This window comes from Mercurialis annua, linkage group LG3 (assembly GCF_937616625.2).
Source record: "Mercurialis annua linkage group LG3, ddMerAnnu1.2, whole genome shotgun sequence".
NCBI classification, from domain to species: domain Eukaryota; kingdom Viridiplantae; phylum Streptophyta; class Magnoliopsida; order Malpighiales; family Euphorbiaceae; genus Mercurialis; species Mercurialis annua.
This window is the reverse complement of record NC_065572.1, coordinates 60,746,031-60,764,007: the sequence shown is the minus strand read 5'-3', so window position 1 is coordinate 60,764,007 and position 17,977 is coordinate 60,746,031. Positions and strand designations below refer to the sequence as shown.

At 44.1% G+C, this 17,977-nt stretch overlaps 1 protein-coding gene across 1 annotated transcript; it reads right to left on the bottom strand.

Annotated features, from left to right (window-relative positions):
* Positions 1-13,368: 13,368 nt before the first annotated feature.
* On the bottom strand, positions 13,369-15,911 carry LOC130015279 (PR5-like receptor kinase). Its single transcript, XM_056105066.1, has 3 exons — positions 15,815-15,911; positions 14,845-14,886; positions 13,369-14,438 (listed from the first exon to the last, which is right to left on the bottom strand). The coding sequence occupies exons 1-3, from the start codon at positions 15,909-15,911 to the stop codon at positions 13,369-13,371; spliced, it is 1,209 nt and encodes a 402-aa protein (XP_055961041.1).
* Positions 15,912-17,977: the final 2,066 nt, after the last annotated feature.

The following is a 17,977-nucleotide window of genomic DNA, read 5'->3' as shown; positions in this document are numbered from 1 at the left end:
TTTCATTTATTTTTAACACATAGCAAGCCATGTCAGCCTAAAATTAATCCTTTTATCTCAAAATGACGGGTTACTTCTTTTAACATTTAATCTTCTTATTTTCTCTTACTGTCTTCATCTCCATTCACAGTCAACCCTAATTCTACAATTCTTTCTTCATTTCAAACCAATTTGTGGTAGTAATGAAGTAAATGTAACGATTTATTGTCTTAGTGAACCAAAGGGCCGTCTAGCATTGGAGGAAAGGAAGATTTGCGACCTTTTTCATAAACGAATTTGAAGCATAAATTAAAGCCATGGTTTTTGACTGGCTCCCGCGTGATAGTGGAACAAGAGGTCCTGAATATTGTAAGTTATCGCTAATTTCATGGTGTATAAACCAATTATGAATTTTTTCTAGTAAATTAGGGTTAAGTGTTAAATCAGTAAAGTTGTGTTTGTAAGTTAGGGTTAAGTTTTAATGTTAATTTTATGCCCTTTTATCCTTTCTTTAAGTTGAGGTAGCAGAACTCAGTTAAAAATATTGTACCTCTCGAGTCGTTGAACACGTAGAAAGTGAGTTCCCTTCCATTTGTTTCCGAATAGCATGCCTAATTATCTATATTATTATACATGGAAATCTTCACACTTCCTCCGCCATGGTTACTGATAAATCACCAAACTGGATCCGAGCTGTAACGACCTGCACACCACAAGCAAACAGAGGTCAGAAGGAACTCTGGTGGGGGTCACCGGACGTTCACTCTGACGCTCAAGTAAGGTTTTGAGGTAGAGAAAGAAGAAGAAGAAGAGAAAAAGAGTATTCTTAGAGTAGAAAAGAGAAATTACCTAGGGTTTGTCCTTAAACCCTCTATTTATAGTTAGGGTTTAAGGACAAACCTGCCTTGCTGGCAGGCTGTGAGCCCAATGGTCCCAGAAATCAGTTATGCTGACGTGGCAGAATATCCTTGCGGGAGGCACGGGTTGTTAGGTGTGTCAGAGGGAACATTCCTCGCGTACCTGTCAGAAGATCTTTTGTGGTCCCAGGATCTGGCACGCGAGCGTGTGCTCATGAGCAGGACCTCGGAGCCCGGTCAAACCTTGAAGCCCGGATAACTTGGGGACCAAGTTATCATGGTTCTGGTATTTGAGAATGTCTCGAAGCTCGGGTCGTATGGTCCGGTCTTTCTGGTTTACGAGCTCGGAGCTCGGCCTGGCTCCTGAGTTGAATATAACTCGGAGCCCGGATAGAATCCTCGGTCCGACCTTATCAGACATGAATGTCTCGGATGATGTCTGAACGCCCATCGATCCGGTGACCCCCCAAGTCATGTGATCTACGATTTCGAGAAGGTCAGACATTGTTACCAGGTCGGTGAAATGCTTGACTTAGCGATGTTCGTTTCTGGCGAGGTTGCTTCGCCCCTATTAGATGTGCTACGTTATCACTAGTCCCGCCCAGTGTGTCGGATATTTATGTCCGAGATGGTAGTGTCCTTCGAGGTCTCCAGTCATGTGAGTGGTGGCTCGATTGTCCTAGTATTGGCCAATGCTGACACCGAGCCGCTTGTCAGAAGGAGTAGCTGGTGGGATGTGAAAAGACCTGTCCTTTCGAGTTTGTGTGTATGACAGCTGTTTGAGATGGGTCTCCTGGATGGCGGTTGTGCTTCTGCGCACGTTTCATCCACGTGTCTAGCAGTTATTGCTAGTGCAATTTCCTAGGAGACGTTTTGAATAGGAAGAGAGAGAAAAATTAAAGGCGTGTCCTTTCAATTTCTCTCTCTTTTCAGGTATAAATTTCATTTTTCAAAAACTTAGAAACTTTTTACATTCTCTCTAAGTTCTTTGATTTCTTATTTTCCTCTGAAGACAAGAAGCTCTCTGCTCTTCGAAAAGAAATCGTTTGTTCTTCACTTGCTTTGAGTTTTCGTCGCTTCCTGCTGTGTGAAAGGTTCCTTGCTCTCTGTTTTTGAGATTTCAAAGCTTCGCCGTCGATCGCGCTTGGCGTTTCCAGTTACTTTGCTTTTATTCTTCTCCAGAATTTGCTGCGTTTTCCACAAGTGAGTGTTCTTGACTTTCCTGGTTTTAGTTTATAATGTGTTTTCTAGATTCTGTGTTTTTCTGATTTGATTCAATGTTTGTTTAAAAGGTTTCGTATGTTTACTTGCCTCTGTTTCATGATTTCGCTGTATGCTTGAGGTTTAAATGATCTAGATTCTGTGTTTTTCTGATTTGATTTGATTCAATGATTTCGTTGTGATTTCGATTTCATGCGCTACGTTATCACTCTCTGATAGAAATCTGGGAAATGAATTTCCCGAAATCTGAGAATTCATTGTGGTGTTCTTAGCGTTCTGATGATTTCACCCCTTAGGAGGCTTCTGTTTATTCATGATTTCAGTGTTTTGTTTTTTTTTTTTGGAAACTCGTCTCATCCGAGCTTGTTTCTACTTGGCCTAGGTATGTCGGGTGAAACGTCGGAACGCGAAGAGGGAAGGGGTTATGATGATGACGACATGGGAACCGACGAGGTATCTATGGAATTCCATGTTGTTCGTCCTGCCCGAGCCAACTTTTCTGAGGTGGAGGGAGTAGGGACATCGGCTCCAGCTCCCGTTAAGAAAGGGAAAGGAAAAAAGGTGGTTGCTGATACCGGCGAGAAACCTGAAGATCGAGATCTGAAGGCATCCCGATGTACTCCGGGCTTTCAAGCGGCGGTTCGGGCAGCGTTTGACATCCCGAAGGAGTACAGGCTTTCGTTGGCCCCGGAAGGAAATCGGCTAAACGACGTTCCTCCCGAAAATACCATCATGCTTACCTTGGAGCATCTTCAGTCGGGTATCCGGTTCCCGATTTCGGAAGACTACAAACGATTGAGCAACTACTTCGAGGTGCCTCTTTCGCAGATCCACCCCAACGGAGTTCGTCATTACTCCTGTTTCCTGAAGTTGTGCCAACTGAACGGAGTGAATGCCACGATGCGGCTCTTCTGCTGTTTGTACCTGATGTCCTTGAAAGATAGGAATCATTTTGCCTACCTCCGCTTCCGAGGTGAGAGGAAGGAGGTGCCGGGAGGACTGATATCCGGGATTACCGACTCCTTGCGAGATTTTAAGGAGGATTTTTTCCAGATCACCCATCCTACTGCCTTCCAGGGGATGGTAACTACCTGGGCTTTGAAGTGCTACAAGCCGGACAGGTGGTTCCATATTCCGGCCCCGTTAGAGGTGGCCGACATGGTGAAACTACGGGATGCTGCTCCCGAGGGGGAGAAGGCTCAAGCCGACGAGCTGTGCCCGAAAGTTTCTTTTGACTTTTGGAAAAGCTCGGGGCCTGCTGGTACTAGTTTGTTTTTGACTTGTTGTCTGTTTGTATTTTTATTATTATTTATTATTTTTGCGCTTGTGTGTCTTTGTCTTACTGTTTTCTTGTTTATGCGGGTGTCTGACTAGCTGATGTTCTTGCTTTGTCGCAGTGAACAGTTTAGATCCTGCCAAGCTGGCCGGGAAGAAGCGAAAGAGGCCGGCGAGCCGAGGTACCACTCCGGCGCCCCCTCCCGTTCCCCAAACTGCTGCGGATGCGACTTCGGCTCCGCGGACTGTAGGTGACCCGGAGGCCCCTGAGGCCGGTATTCATGTCGTCCCGCTCCGGGTGCAGCTGCCCGGAGGGATTGAGATTACCCCCACAGCGGAACCCGTGGGGGATATCCCCTTTGTGGACCTGGGTTCGGCTGAGACGGTGGTGGGGCCTAGGCGAGCTGAGGAGGTCCCTGAGGAAAGAGCTCCTGGGGGAGGTGGCCAGAGTGCCCAAAGACCAAGATGTGAGATCCCGGATCTGCCGGAGATTTCTTCTGATACCAGTACCACCGCCCCCGGTCCCCAGACGATAACTCGGACCAGTTTTGCCAAGTGGGTGAGCCGACATAATGATGGGGCCCGCCCGTCTTTGACCGAGCTGCCCATTGCGGGGGATGTGGCCCGGGTGACTACTCCGCCCATAGACCTGGCGCACTACAAGACGCATAAGCCCGAGAATCTTCTGGCCGCGGTCTCTTCTCTCTGCCTTCAGGTATTCTTTATTTTGACTAACTTTTTCTAAGTGCTTGTTTGTTTTGTTTGTTTTTTGTGTTTTTAGTCATGCTTTGTTTTATCTACAGGCTGCTCAGATGTCCTATTTGGCGGACCAGAACGTCAATAAGAACGAGGTTGACCTCCTCCTTGCCAAGGACCTTCTGCTGTCGGAGAGGGCTAAACTCCGGGATGCTGAGAAGCGAGCTGCCGAAGCAGAAAGAAGGGGCTTCCTTGGTGGCCAATTTGGAAAGTCAGCTGAAGGAATCCGAGGACCGGCGCGCTAAGGACTTAGGAGTCTTGGAGTCTCTGCGAAAAGATGTTGGTCGTCTGGAGACCGAGAAGGCTGCTGAAAAAGAGGACTTTTCCAAGCAGCTCGCCGACGTAACTCGCCGGAATGAACTAGCAAGCAAAGGGCTCCGGGACACCGTGGACGACCAGAAGAAAAAGCTGGAGGAAGCCACCAAACGGGCTGGGGATGCGGAGACTAAGGTTGCCAAGGCGGCTGCTCGAGAAGAGGACCTGTACGAGGATTTCCGACGGATGTTGTATGTTGGGGAGGTCCAGGTCGGGGAATATGTGAAAAGCCGATTCGGGGCTGATACCGATGTGTCGGATTTCAAGCTGGACGCCCTGGAGTTACATCGTCGGGCAAAAGAGCTACCCGAAGATTATGATATGCCTGCGGATATCGAGGACTATCTTGCCGACGACCAGGACCAGGGCCCGAATTAGGATAACTGTCTTTGTAATTTTTGAACAGTTGTTATCTTAATCCTTTGTTTTTGTAAGTTTGTAACTTTTGAATTCTGAGCTCTGGGCTCTCTTTCTTTACCAAGGCTTGAACGATTTCTTTTGTATATATGTTTTGATTTTTACTTGTCTGAATGCCTATGTTTTCTTGTTATATCCGTGTTGTTTTCTTTGAATGAACTTTTTGCCCTGTTTTGTATTTTTGGAGATTTTGACTAAGTATGTGACAACATGTTTTCATGACTAACTTAGTTTAGTTTCCGAGCTGGTTTCAGCAGTGTGAATTTTCTAGGTTTTTCATGGGCTCTTGGCTCTGACTCGGGATAAAAAATGATAGAATAGGTTCTTTGTTATTCTGAGATCAAGTTTAAATAAGTTGCTCGGTGTGGGTAACCTGTCGTCTTGGGATAACCCGGGGTTGTCATTGCTCGGGGTCAAAATTGCTCGTAGTACGTAGGTGGCACATAGCCCGTAGATGGCATATAGCCCGTGGATGGCACATAGCCCGTAGATGGCACATAGCCCGGGGACAGCACATAGCCCGGGGACGGCACATAGCCCGGGGACGGCACATAGCCCGGGGACGGCACATAGCCCGCTGGTGGCACATATCCCGCTGGTGGCACATATCCCGTAGATGGCACATAGCCCGTAGATGGCACATAGCCCGTAGATGGCACATAGCCCGTTGGTGGCACATAGCCCGTGGATGGCACATAGCCCGTAGATGACACATAGCTCGTAGATGGCACATAGCCCGCTGGTGGCACATAGCCCGTAGATGGCACATAGCCCGTGGATGGCACATAGCCCGTAGACGGCACATAGCCCGCTGGTGGCACATAGCCCGTAGATGGCACATAGCCCGTGGTTTTTACCGAGTAGATTGCTCGGGTTTTTGAAAAAGACATGAATTCTTTTAATCTTTTTTATTCATTGAGGGGAAAAACTTATGTTTGAGTTTTACAAAAGCATAACTCAAACATAAGTGAAAAAACCCCTAGATACCTCGAAAACGAAAACAAGTGACTACTGATAGTATTTCCGAAGAACCTGGGAGTTCCAAGTTCTCGGGAGCACCCTGCCCGACATGTGTGCTATCTAGTAAGCTCCTGCTCGTCCGATCTCAGTGACTCGATATGGGCCTTCCCAGTTGGGTTCGAGCTTTCCCACTCCAGCATTTCCCTTAGCAATGTCTGCCCGTCTCAGGACCAGATCGCCGACTTGGAAACTCAGGGACTTCTGCTCTTCCTCGTTCTTGGCTTCATCAAAGAACTGGACCCTTAGAGTTGGCATCCCAATTTCCACTGGTATCATTGCCTCACGCCCGTATGTCAGAGAAAACGGGGTGTCTCCTGTGCCTGCCCTTGGGGTGGTTCGGTAAGCCCATATGACTTTCGGTAGCTCTTCCAGCCACTGTTTGTCGAACTCCCCCAGCCTGGCCTTAAGCCCTTTTAGGATCGTCCGGTTGGTTACTTCGGTCATCCCGTTGCTCTGCGGATGAACCACTGAAGTGAAACGCAGGTCAATGTGCAAATCGTTGCAAAATTCCTTGAAGGCTCGGCAGTTGAACTGCTTCCCGTTGTCGGTCACCAACGCTCTGGGTATACCGAAACGACACACAATTTGTCTCCAGAAGAAATCCCTGATCCGAGCTTCTGTGATGGTACTCACTGCCTCTACCTCGATCCATTTCGTGAAATGATCTACTGCCATTATCAAGAACTTTTTCTGCCCCGTGGTTGGCGTGAAAGGTCCCAGGATGTCAATTCCCCATCTTGCAAATGGCCAAGGACTGGTAATAGGACACTGCTCTGTGGTGGGAGCATGTCGGATGTTCTGATGCCTCTGACAGTTTTCACATTTCTTTACTATCTCCTCTGCCTGCCTGACCATTAGGGGCCAATAGTATCCCTGCAACACTGCTTTCTTTGCCAACATGCGAGGAGCTATGTGTGCCCCACAAATCCCTTCATGTATTTCTCTCAGAACATACTCACCTTCCTCTGCTGTTAGGCATCTCGACCACGGGTGGGTGAATGACTTCCTGTATAAGACTCCGTCAAGGAACGCGTAGTACTGGGCTTGTCGCAAGATTTTGTATGCTTTGTCTCTGTTTTCTGGCAGAGTTCCGTCCATCAGGTAGTGGGCTATGCCTTGCATCCAATTTTCCAAAAACTGGGTTAGAAAAATGGTTTCGTGGTTGTCGATGCTGGAATGCTTTTGAACAGAGAAATGGACCCCCGGTATCCTTTCGTTCGCTGTTGCTGCTTTGGCTAGTACGTCAGCCTCTTAATTTTCCAAACGGGGAACTTGCTCTATCACCCATTTTTCTCCGAGCTCCTGAATCTTGTTCAAGAAGAACTTGACTCTGTCCATATATCTTCTCATTTCTGGATCCCGAGCTTCGAAAGTGCCCAGGATTTGACAAACGACCAACTGAGAATCACTCCTTATCGTTACATGCTCGGCCTTGACCACATTTACCATTCTTAATCCGATCAACAGAGCCTCATATTCCGCGGCATTATTGGATGCCGGGAAATCGAATTTCACCGAGCTTCAGAGTGTAACTCCGTGAGGGTCTTTCAAGACTACGCCTGCCCCAGATCCTTCCAGATTTGATGCCTCATCGACTTCTAAGACCCACCGTAGAAGTTGTTCACCAGGTTCCTCAGGTTGGTCACTCGCTGTGGTCTCGGCTATGAAATCTGCCAATACTTGTGCTTTTAGAGCCGGTCTCGGTTCGTACCGGATGTCATATCCTCCCAGCTGGACCGACCAGCTGACCAGCCGTCCCGACATTTCTGGCCTCTGCAACGCCTTTCTCAGAGGTTGGTTCGTCCGTACTACAATGATGGGAGCCTCAAAATATCTCCTCAGCTTTTCCGCCGCCACTTTCAGTGCCAAAGCAAATTTCTCAATTTTTGGATATCTGACCTACGGGCCTTTCAAGACCCTGCTGAGATAGTAAACTGGGGTTTGCAGACCTTTATCTTCCTTCACTAGGACTGCCGCTGCTGTCTCATCATTCACCGAGAGATACAAGTATAAGATTTCCCCTGGCTCGGGTCTACCTAGCACTGGGGGTGTGCTGAGATAAACCTTTAGCTCCTCAAAAGCTATATTACACTCCTCTGTCCACTTAAAATTCTTTGTATTCTTCAGGATTTTGAAAAATGGCAAACATCGTTTGGCCGAACAACTCATGAACCTTCCCAACGCCGTGACTCTTCCGTTCAACTTTTGCACTTCTTTTACCGAGCTCGGGGCTTTCATGTTCATTACTGCCTCGATTTTCTCCGAGTTCACCTCGATGCCTTTCTCCGAGATGAGGTGCCCGAGAAATTTCCCAGACCGGACTGCAAAGACACACTTTTCCGGGTTCAGCTTGAGGTTGAAACCCTTCAGCTTTTCAAAAGTTTCTGCCAGATCCCCTGCGTGATCCTCGATCCCCTTGGATTTCAAGACTATGTCATCTACGTAAACCTCGACGTTCTTGCCCAGTTGATCCTTGAAAACATGATTCATGAGTCTTTGATAGGTTGCCCCAGCATTTTTCAAGCCAAAAGGCATCTTCTTGTAGCAATATGTCCCCAGATCCGTTGTGAAAGCTGTCTTTTCTTCATCGTCTTTACTCATCGGGATGTGGTGATATCCCTGAGAGGCATCTAAAAATGCATAGACCGCAAATCCGCACGTTGCGTCCACCAGTTGGTCAATGTTAGGCAGAGGGAAACTGTCTTTTAGGCAGGCATTGTTTAGATCAGTGAAATCTATACAAAGCCTCCATCTACCGTTAGACTTCTTGATCAAGACCACATTAGCCAGCCACTCAGGATAATCTACTTTCCTGATGAATCCGGCTTTCAAAAGCTTCTCCACTTCGTCTCGGATAACAATCTGTTTCTCTAGAGAGAAAGTTCTTTTCTTTTGCTTGACAGGCTTGCATTTAGCATCCACCTTTAACTTGTGCGAGATTATCTTCGGGTCTACCCCCCCAATATCCTCTGGCTTGTTGGTAAACTCCTCCACATACTGTTTTATCCGAGCTATGATAGCTTCCCGGTGCTCGTTTGGCCAATCTACCCCCGGCTTTACACACATCTCGGATCCCTATGATAGCTTCCCGGTGCTCGTTTGGTCAATCGTTTCTAAGTTTTCTCGGGATTTCTGAGCTTTTTTCTCTCTGAGGAGCAGCTCCGGTGTATCGATGTTCATCGTTTCCACCGTGCTGCCCATAGTTGCCATGTAGCATTGCCTAGATAGGGTTTGATTTCCCCTAATAGTTATAACCTCGTTTTCCACTGGGATTTTCATCATCAAGTAGCGAATACTAGTCACTGCACATGTGCTATACAACATAGGTCTACCAAGGATACCATTATATGCTAGAGGCATGTCAACTATCATGAACAGTGAACGTACCTTCCGTGTTGGTTCCGCCAGGATTCCCTCTGTTCCGTCCTCCTGAGGTATTTCGATACCGAGCTCCAAGTCTAGCTCGACCATGCCTTCTGGGGTGACCGGAGCTCCTCCCAGCCCAAGGAGGGGAATGTTCACAGGTTTAAGATCAGTTTTGGATCCTCCCATCGATAAAAAGACTGACAGAGTCAACAAGTTAACCGAGCTACCATCCTCCACCAGCAATCGTTTTACCCATTTCGATCCAATGATGGCGGATACAATCAAAGCGTCTTCATGAGGAAAATCTACTCCTTTCGCATCCTCTGGCCCGAAAACAATGTTAGGCCATGGCGACCCCGTAGACACCGACATGATCATCTTTTGCTTTTTCTTTCTGCGTTTGCGACCGTACTCGGATTCTAAAGTTCCTCCTGAGATGGTGTTGATCACTCCCGTGACTTGTGTTTTCTTTGATGGGGATTGGGCTTCCCTGCTCCCCCTGGCTCCGACCTGACCGAGTTGACCCTCGTATTTCCTCGGTCTTGGCCCTCCTTGGCCACAACAAAATGTTGTAATCGCCCTTGGCAGACCAACTTGTCTATCTCACTTCGCAAACGTCCACATTCCTCTGTTTCGTGGCCATAACCATCATGAAAATCACAGAACTTGGATCGGTCTCTGTCTTTTACTAGCCTCGGTGGATAACGGATCTCTTCATTGTTGTGCTTGATCCCGGACAGAATCTGCTCCCTTGGAGTGTTAAGTGGTACATATTGTCTCGGTACCCCTGCTCGGTCTACGTAACCTTCAGTTCCTCCTCCAATACTGAAATTCGGCTTAGTACCAGGCCCCGTGCTAGGTGGACTAGGTTGAGCATTGAATGGCTTGTTACCCCTGTACCCCCGAAGTCTCATTCAGAGGTCGGTACCGATCTTGGCTACGGTTGGATCCCTGAGTATTCTGTGTTTTACTGGGAACCGGACTAGGTTGAGCATTGAACGGCTTGTTACCCCTGTACCCCGAAGACTTCCTCTGCCTTTCCTCATCGAGATTGATATAATTCCAAGCCCTGTCCATCAACTTGGTGTAAGTGTCAACCGGGTTGGTGATCAGGCTGTCTCGGAAGACTTGCATGCTGGTGTTATCTTTCATAGCATCGATGGCAGTATCATCGTTCAAGTCTTCTATCATGATCGCCTCGGCATTGAACCGAGCAATGTAAGCTTTCAAACTTTCTCCCTGCTTTTGATAACATTTCTTTAAATCACTGGATCTTTTCTTTCGCTCAATGCTCGGAGCAAAGTGAGTTTTGAAGGCCATGGCGAGCTCCCTGAAACTAGTAATAGAGCCCTCCTTGAGGTTCTGGTACCACTTTTGCGCTGCATCGCTTAACGTTGAAGGGAACACTTTGCACACCGTGGCGTCTGAGACACTTTGGACCCCCATGGCAACCTGAAAACAACTTAAATGAGTCATCGGGTCGGATTTATCGTTATATCTGTCAATGGGCGGATATTTAAACTTATCTGGAAATGGGTCATCCCATATAGCCTTTGACAAGGGACTTGCAATGCCATAGGTAGTGAAAGGTCGAGATTCTGCCTTATGCCCTTTATGCTTATCCAGCTCGGCCTGAACAAGGCGAGTGACTTCGTCACACAAAGTTTTCTGATGTTGTGACGCTGCACTCGAGCTGTGAACACTTTCTGCCCCGTTTCTCCTGACCGGTGGAACTCCTGCTCTCGCGGTCCGCAGAGGATCTGCCTCCGGGTCTGGGTCTCCCCTCCCCAAGCCAGCGTCACCGCGCTGTGTCCCCGGTGGTAGATTCTCATCTTGCACCCCCTCCCTTCGAGGAGGAGGAGGATCATTCTGACCTTCGTCTCTCGGAAAAGGGCGATCATGCCGACCTTCGTCTCTCGGCAGAGGACGATCGTGCCGAACTTCGTCTCTCGGCAGATTAGTTTCACGATGATCTTCGCCTCTCGGCGCTTGATACTCTGTTGGACCCCTAGGTCTTGGTCGTGGGTGATCGTTCCGACCTTCTTCTCTCGGAGGACGACCATCCTGAAACTCAGCGGCTCGGGGTGGGGGGGCCACGGGGGTGGCCGAGGGATTGTAACTTGGGTAATACTGGGACATGACTGCAAAATGCATCTGCTGGGCCTGGTGCAGTTGGCGAGCCATGTATTCTAAATATTCTTGAGCTTGTAAGACCGCCGGAGGTATATCTTGCCCAGAAGTTGTTCCTGTTCCCGTAGCCACCAGTGTAGCGTCTACCGGGAAGTTGAGTTGGGTAGGAGACAAGGTATTGTGGAGGAAACTCTGAGGCACGGTGGTTCCTGGGGTGGATAAGTTGGTGTGGCTTGCATCTGAAGTAAAAGGGTTTGCCCTAGGATAGTTTTCCAATCCATACAAAGGCACAAATCCAGCTCCACTGCCGGAGGCCCTGGATCCTCCCACCTGAGCATTCGCCGGAGGAGTTAAGCCAGTGATCACAGAGGTCCGACCACTAGCTGACACTCCACCGACCAAGTTAGTGTCGGTAACCGTAGTTCCCAGAGGGTCTACCCTGTCCAAAACAGGATCATCAGCCATTGTTTCTTGTCAAGATCTGATCAGTGACGTCAAAAGAACCAGAGCAGAACAGGGGAATACAAAACGATTCCCACAGACGGCGCCAAGTGATAAATCACCAAACTGGATCCGAGCTGTAACGACCTGCACACCACAAGCAAACTGAGGTCAGAAGGAACTCCGGTGGGGGTCACCGGACGTTCACTCCGACGCTCAAGTAAGGTTTTGAGGTAGAGAAAGAAGAAGAAGAGAAAAAGAGTATTCTTAGAGTAGAAAAGAGAAATTACCTAGGGTTTGTCCTTAAACCCTCTATTTATAGTTAGGGTTTAAGGACAAACCTGCCTTGCTGGCAGGCTGTGAGCCCAATGGTCCCAGAAATCAGTTATGGTGACGTGGCAGAATATCCCTGCGGGAGGCACGGGTTGTTAGGTGTGTCAGAGGGAACATTCCTCGCGTACCTGTCAGAAGATCTTTTGTGGTCCCAGGATCTGGCACGCGAGCGTGTGCTCATGAGCAGGACCTCGGAGCCCGGTCAAACCTTGAAGCCCGGATAACTTGGGGACCAAGTTATCATGGTTCTGGTATTTGAGAATGTCTCGAAGCTCGGGTCGTATGGTCCGGTCTTTCTGGTTTACGAGCTCGGAGCTCGGCCTGGCTCCTGAGTTGAATATAACTCGGAGCCCGGATAGAATCCTCGGTCCGACCTTATCAGACATGAATGTCTCGGATGATGTCTGAACGCCCATCGATCCGGTGACCCCCCAAGTCATGTGATCTACGATTTCGAGAAGGTCGGACATTGTTACCAGGTCGGTGAAATGCTTGACTTAGCGATGTTCGTTCCTGGCGAGGTTGCTTCTCCCCTATTAGATGTGCTACGTTATCAGTTACTGTCTGAGTCTGTCCCCGATCGTAAGGTGGTCGTCCTAGGAGCCGCCGGTGGTAGATCTGAGATATTGTTTTAGAAATCAAACCGATTTCAGCGAAGTTATTTCAACGAGAATTTGAGAAATTACACTGATCTAGAAAAAATTGAACAAGAAGAAGATTGCTTGATATGAGAGTTTTTATTTAATATTTGATATGAGAAGAGTAAATTGAGTTTGAGAATTTGGTGTTTTTGAAGAACACGTGTTAGATGAAAAATATACGAGGAAATTAGTACTGAAATGGTTTTAATAAGTCAATCAAGTATTAACTCCAATTAAAGTGTGACATCCATAATTTCGGGATTAAGATAGTTTTCAATTTTTCCCTTTTCTTATTTTTTTTTAAATTAAATATACCTTTCCTTATCTTAACTTAAATAATTATAATTCACGTCAGAAATTCATAGTTTCCATATTTTAATTCTGGAAACCCTTACAAATTTTTTAGAATTTTCAATATTTAAATATATTTCGACGTAGTATCTTTAATCTCAAAAAAAAATTATTTTAAAGATATCACGTTCTTAAATTGAAATTCTGAAAATACACACATCACACGTGGCAAAAACTGATATTATGAAATACGGGATATTACAACATTTGTAAATTTCATAATTTTAAATTAGACTTTTCAAAAAAGTTTATAAACTATAATTAGTTTAATTCTGCTCGGTAGGGGATCCTGAGATGGAAGGCATAGGCGGGATTGCCAAGGATTCAACACTTCCGACCAACATATCTACAACTCTATCCATTGGCGGCCGCTTTAAAGGATTGGTTTGTATGCACCACAAACTCACTAAAATCAGTTTTTTTGCTATTTTCTTATCTTCTTCATTTTCAATACCGCTTAATTTAAATTCCTCATCGAATTCTAGATGCTTGTATATCCAATCTGGAAAATATATCTCACTGCTCTTATGATCAACTCCAATGCAAATGTTTTTTCTTGCTCCAACCATTTCCACCACCAACATTCCGTAGCTATAAACATCAGATTTATAAGATATTCCACCAAAATTTCTGCAAAATATTTCTGGTGCTATGTATCCAATTGTTCCTCTCATACCCGTCATCGATATGATACTTTCTCTTCCGGGGCATGTCTTAGCTAACCCAAAATCAGAAATTTTAGGACAAAATTGTTCATCAAGAAGTATGTTATGCGGTTTTATGTCCAAATGTAGTATCCTTGTATTACAACCTCGATGCAAGTATTCTAACCCACGCGCGATGCCTAGAGTGATCTCGTATAGCTTCTCCCATCCAAATTCACGATTATTTGTCGATGAATTATTTTTGAATATATGCTTTTCAAGAGATCCATTTGACATGAACTCGTATATGAGAGCTCGTTTAGAACCTTCAAAGCAGAACCCCAAAAGAGTAACATTGTTGATATGAGAAGTCCTTCCAATGCTTGCAACTTCATTGATAAATTCTTCTCCGTTGCTTTTTGACTCCTTCAAGATTTTTACGGCGACATGGCGACCATCAAGTAACTTTCCTTTAAAAACACATCCATAACCCCCTTGGCCTAGTTTTTCTTTGAAGGACTCTGTCATTTTCTTGACTTGTTTGTATTTGTATCTATTTACCGCCATAGGTCCATAATTTATGAGGAAGGCTTCAATCCTTTCAGATTCTTCTGTTTTTTTCTTCCAATAGAGTCTCTTTTTCAAGCAGTAGAAAATTATCAGTAGAACGACAAGTGAAGCAACAGTTGCACCTATCATAAATGAAAAACAAAAAAAGTTGCATATATATTAAGGTTTATATTTTCTGAAGAAAATAAATGTAGTTGTCAAATACTCCCTCCGTCCCATCCCGTTTAAGAAGGGACAAATGAGTTTTTCACATAGATTAAGAAAGTATTAATTATTATAGTGTTTTCTTATTTTACCCCTATTTATGGTAATGTTGTATTTTGTGTATAAACTAATAGTCATTAATTATGGAAAGAGAAAAGGGAGTATAAATTGGCACAAAAAACACGATATGGCCTTTTTAAGTGGGACAAATAAAAATGAGATATGTTCCTTCTTAAATGAGACGGAGGGAGTAATAATTTCTGGCGCGCAAAAGCATAAGTGGGTGGAAGAGAAATAGGTTTCTTAAGAGTGATATATAATTACCTGTCCATATCCATATCCATGTTTTTAATTTCTTGTTATCATCTACAATAAAAAAACATGTTATATGAAAATAATAATAACAAAATTGAAGCAGAGAAAATTGGCATTCTCATATATATCAACAAAGAAAAGAAATAGATAAAGATTTTGTAAGAATTTACATTTCAATTGGCATATTTTTCACCAACTGCCATTTGATCCAAAATAATAATCTTTAATGGTCCATAATTTTTTAGTTTAATGAAATTGTCCTTTTCAAAATTTGAGTCTGCTTTCTTTCTATTTTCAAAAATATTCCAACAAACTTAAATAAAAAGTAATATCTCTAATCAACTCACCAAAATATTTTATATTAGCTAGCAAAAAATTATTCGATAATGCCTAATAAAACAATAAACTAGACGCAAAAGAATTCCAGCATTCCTATCATTTAAATAAGAGATACTATAATGTAAAGATTAGTTTACGAAAAAAATGAGATAAATAAAGACCAGCTCATAAGATTTTGTATTATAAAGTTCAGAAAAAAATAGTACTAAAATAAAAAAATCAATGAGACTATGAAAATAAATACTTTGAAAGTAAGAATAAGCTGATTTAATTTTAAATTTAATTTTTCAACAATTTCAACAATGACTAGAGTCTAGAGTAAATTTGTACTATTAAAAGAGAAAGAGAATCACATCAAGTTGCTGAGTTGTATTAAAAATTTACTTTCTATTTAAGTTTAGTTGAAATATTTTTAAAAGAAAACAAATAGAGAAAAAGTAGATTCAAATTTTAAAAAGGGCAATTTGGTCGAATTAAAAAAATTTGCTCCGGCCTTAGTAATTTCTTTGAACACCTGAGGGTTTTAGAGAGAGGAGTGAGAAAGTGCTCTGAATTTGTTATTCTCAAGGTTTTGCATGGTGACTTTTGCATTACGGCAGCATGTTATTCTATCTGGTTTACCCAGAACGACGTTCCAGACCTTTCATATTTATGTATCGCTTCGTTTCTGTTTTTCTTTTTCCCTCTTCTTTCATCGACCTATTATTCTTTTTTATACTTTTTCTTCTTTCTTCCATGGCTTCTTAGCCTAAACTACATCCAATTGATGTTATAGGTAAAACACATCAGATGACTGTTTCTAGGCCAAGGCTGAAACTCCCAACACCCACTGGGTCATCTTCTTCTGTCCTACGACTGGTGTTAGTTGGTAAGCTTCTGGCATGCAAGCATGTTTTTTTTAGGCTGTTAGGGCTACTGTTTTAGCTTGCTGGAAATTGCATGCACCGATTAAGATTGAGACTCATCCAGATGGTTTGTTAGTCTCCAGGTTTACTTCTCGTCTTGATTATGATTATGTGCTGCAAGCAAGGCCATGGTCAATCCACTACCAATTATTGGTTCTTAATGAATGGCCTGATAATATACCTTTACATAGGGTTTCAATCACTTTATCAACTTTCTGGGTACATGCATGTGATCTTCCACCCAACCAGATGACCCTTGAATGTGCACAAGCTATAGCCACCTTGTTCCACCAATTCATTCAGGTTGATTTTGATGATTCTGTGGATTACACGGCACAACCTTCTCTTCGTTTCAAGGTATGGGTTGATATCAGTCAGCCTCTTCTTACTGGTTTTCTTAATGATTCCACTCTATAACTCGAATAATGGATTTATCTCAAGTATGAGCGCCTGCCTGATTTCTATTTCTTCTGTGGAATAAAAGGTCAATATCATAAGGATTGTCCTATTAAAAGATCATTGAACCGTAAGGGTGAGTTTGTGGAGAAGAAACTTCCCTTTGATTGGTCTCTTAATGCTTATCCTAGAGGAAATCATATTCAGATGCCACATGCAACTCATGAGGCTCTAAATGTTACTTCATCTGATATAAGTGTTGCTTGTGAATCTATACCGCTACACCATGTCCCTGTTACTTATTCACAACCACTTTCTTTATGGACTCACCCAAATTTTATTAGTAATTCAATAACTCACTTGTCTTTGGCGCTGCAATTTGTACTACTGGAATTCTACAGAGCGCTCTCAAATGGGAAACATATCTTTTGCTAGTAGATAACTTGAACTTCCCATTCCTTTCATTACTAATATACCTGGTACTACAGCTACACTTGAAAGAATGCCTTCTTCTGTTGTGGTTACTTCTGATGTTCAACCAATTACCCATTTTGTACTTCATGGTAACAGACCCATACCACCTCATCTGCTACCATCTCGTCTACTTTCTTTGTTTCAACATCTTGGTTGAAAGAAATTTAAATTTCTTGCACAACTGGAATGTTTATCTCTAGCTCAACAAGTTGATGTGGCGGTTGCTTATTTCAATTCTGCTGCACTTGTATCAGGTGATACACTTCAATTACTAACTGATATTGATGTAACAGAAATTGCTGGCATTCTGCGAGAGATTCAGCACACAAAATTTTCTTTACCTTTGGTGTTTCTGGATTATCCTCAGGTGATGGAAGTAGTAATTTCTGATGCTATCCATATTGATATTGATCCACCTAATATCGTGTTACGTTCTACTGAATGTTGTCCTCTTATTTCATCCATGTCATCCTCTGCAATGACATCAACGCGCAAACACAAATGGGATGATATTCAGGAGGGTTCAACACTGAACTGTTTAATGGTTGATAAGGGGCCTCCTTTTATTGATGCAGCTGTAAGGGTGGAGGTATCCAGCCCAATATGGCCCCCAATTCCTCCATGAAGATAATGTTCTGAAATTGTCAAGGCATCGGGACTCCCTTGACAAGAAAACACCTTTTATGGCTGGTTAATTCCCACACTCCAGATGTTTTATGTTTAACCGAGACTGAAAATCAAAGTTCAGTTTTACAGTATGTGGCTAAGTTATGATATGATAATCTTTTTGTGGTGGAACCTATCGGTACTTCTAGAGGTTTTTTGCTATTCTGGAAATCTATTGTAAAGTTAAGTATCCAGTTGTATAGTAGTTTTATGGTAGTTTGTACAGTAACTCAACCTCATAGTGATAGGTTTGATGTTGTATTTTTTCATTTGCATAGCTCCCTTAGGTTGTTGGAAAATCAGTTTGATGTTTTATTAGGATTACAGCAGCTTATGCTACCTTCTTATGTACTGTTGGGATA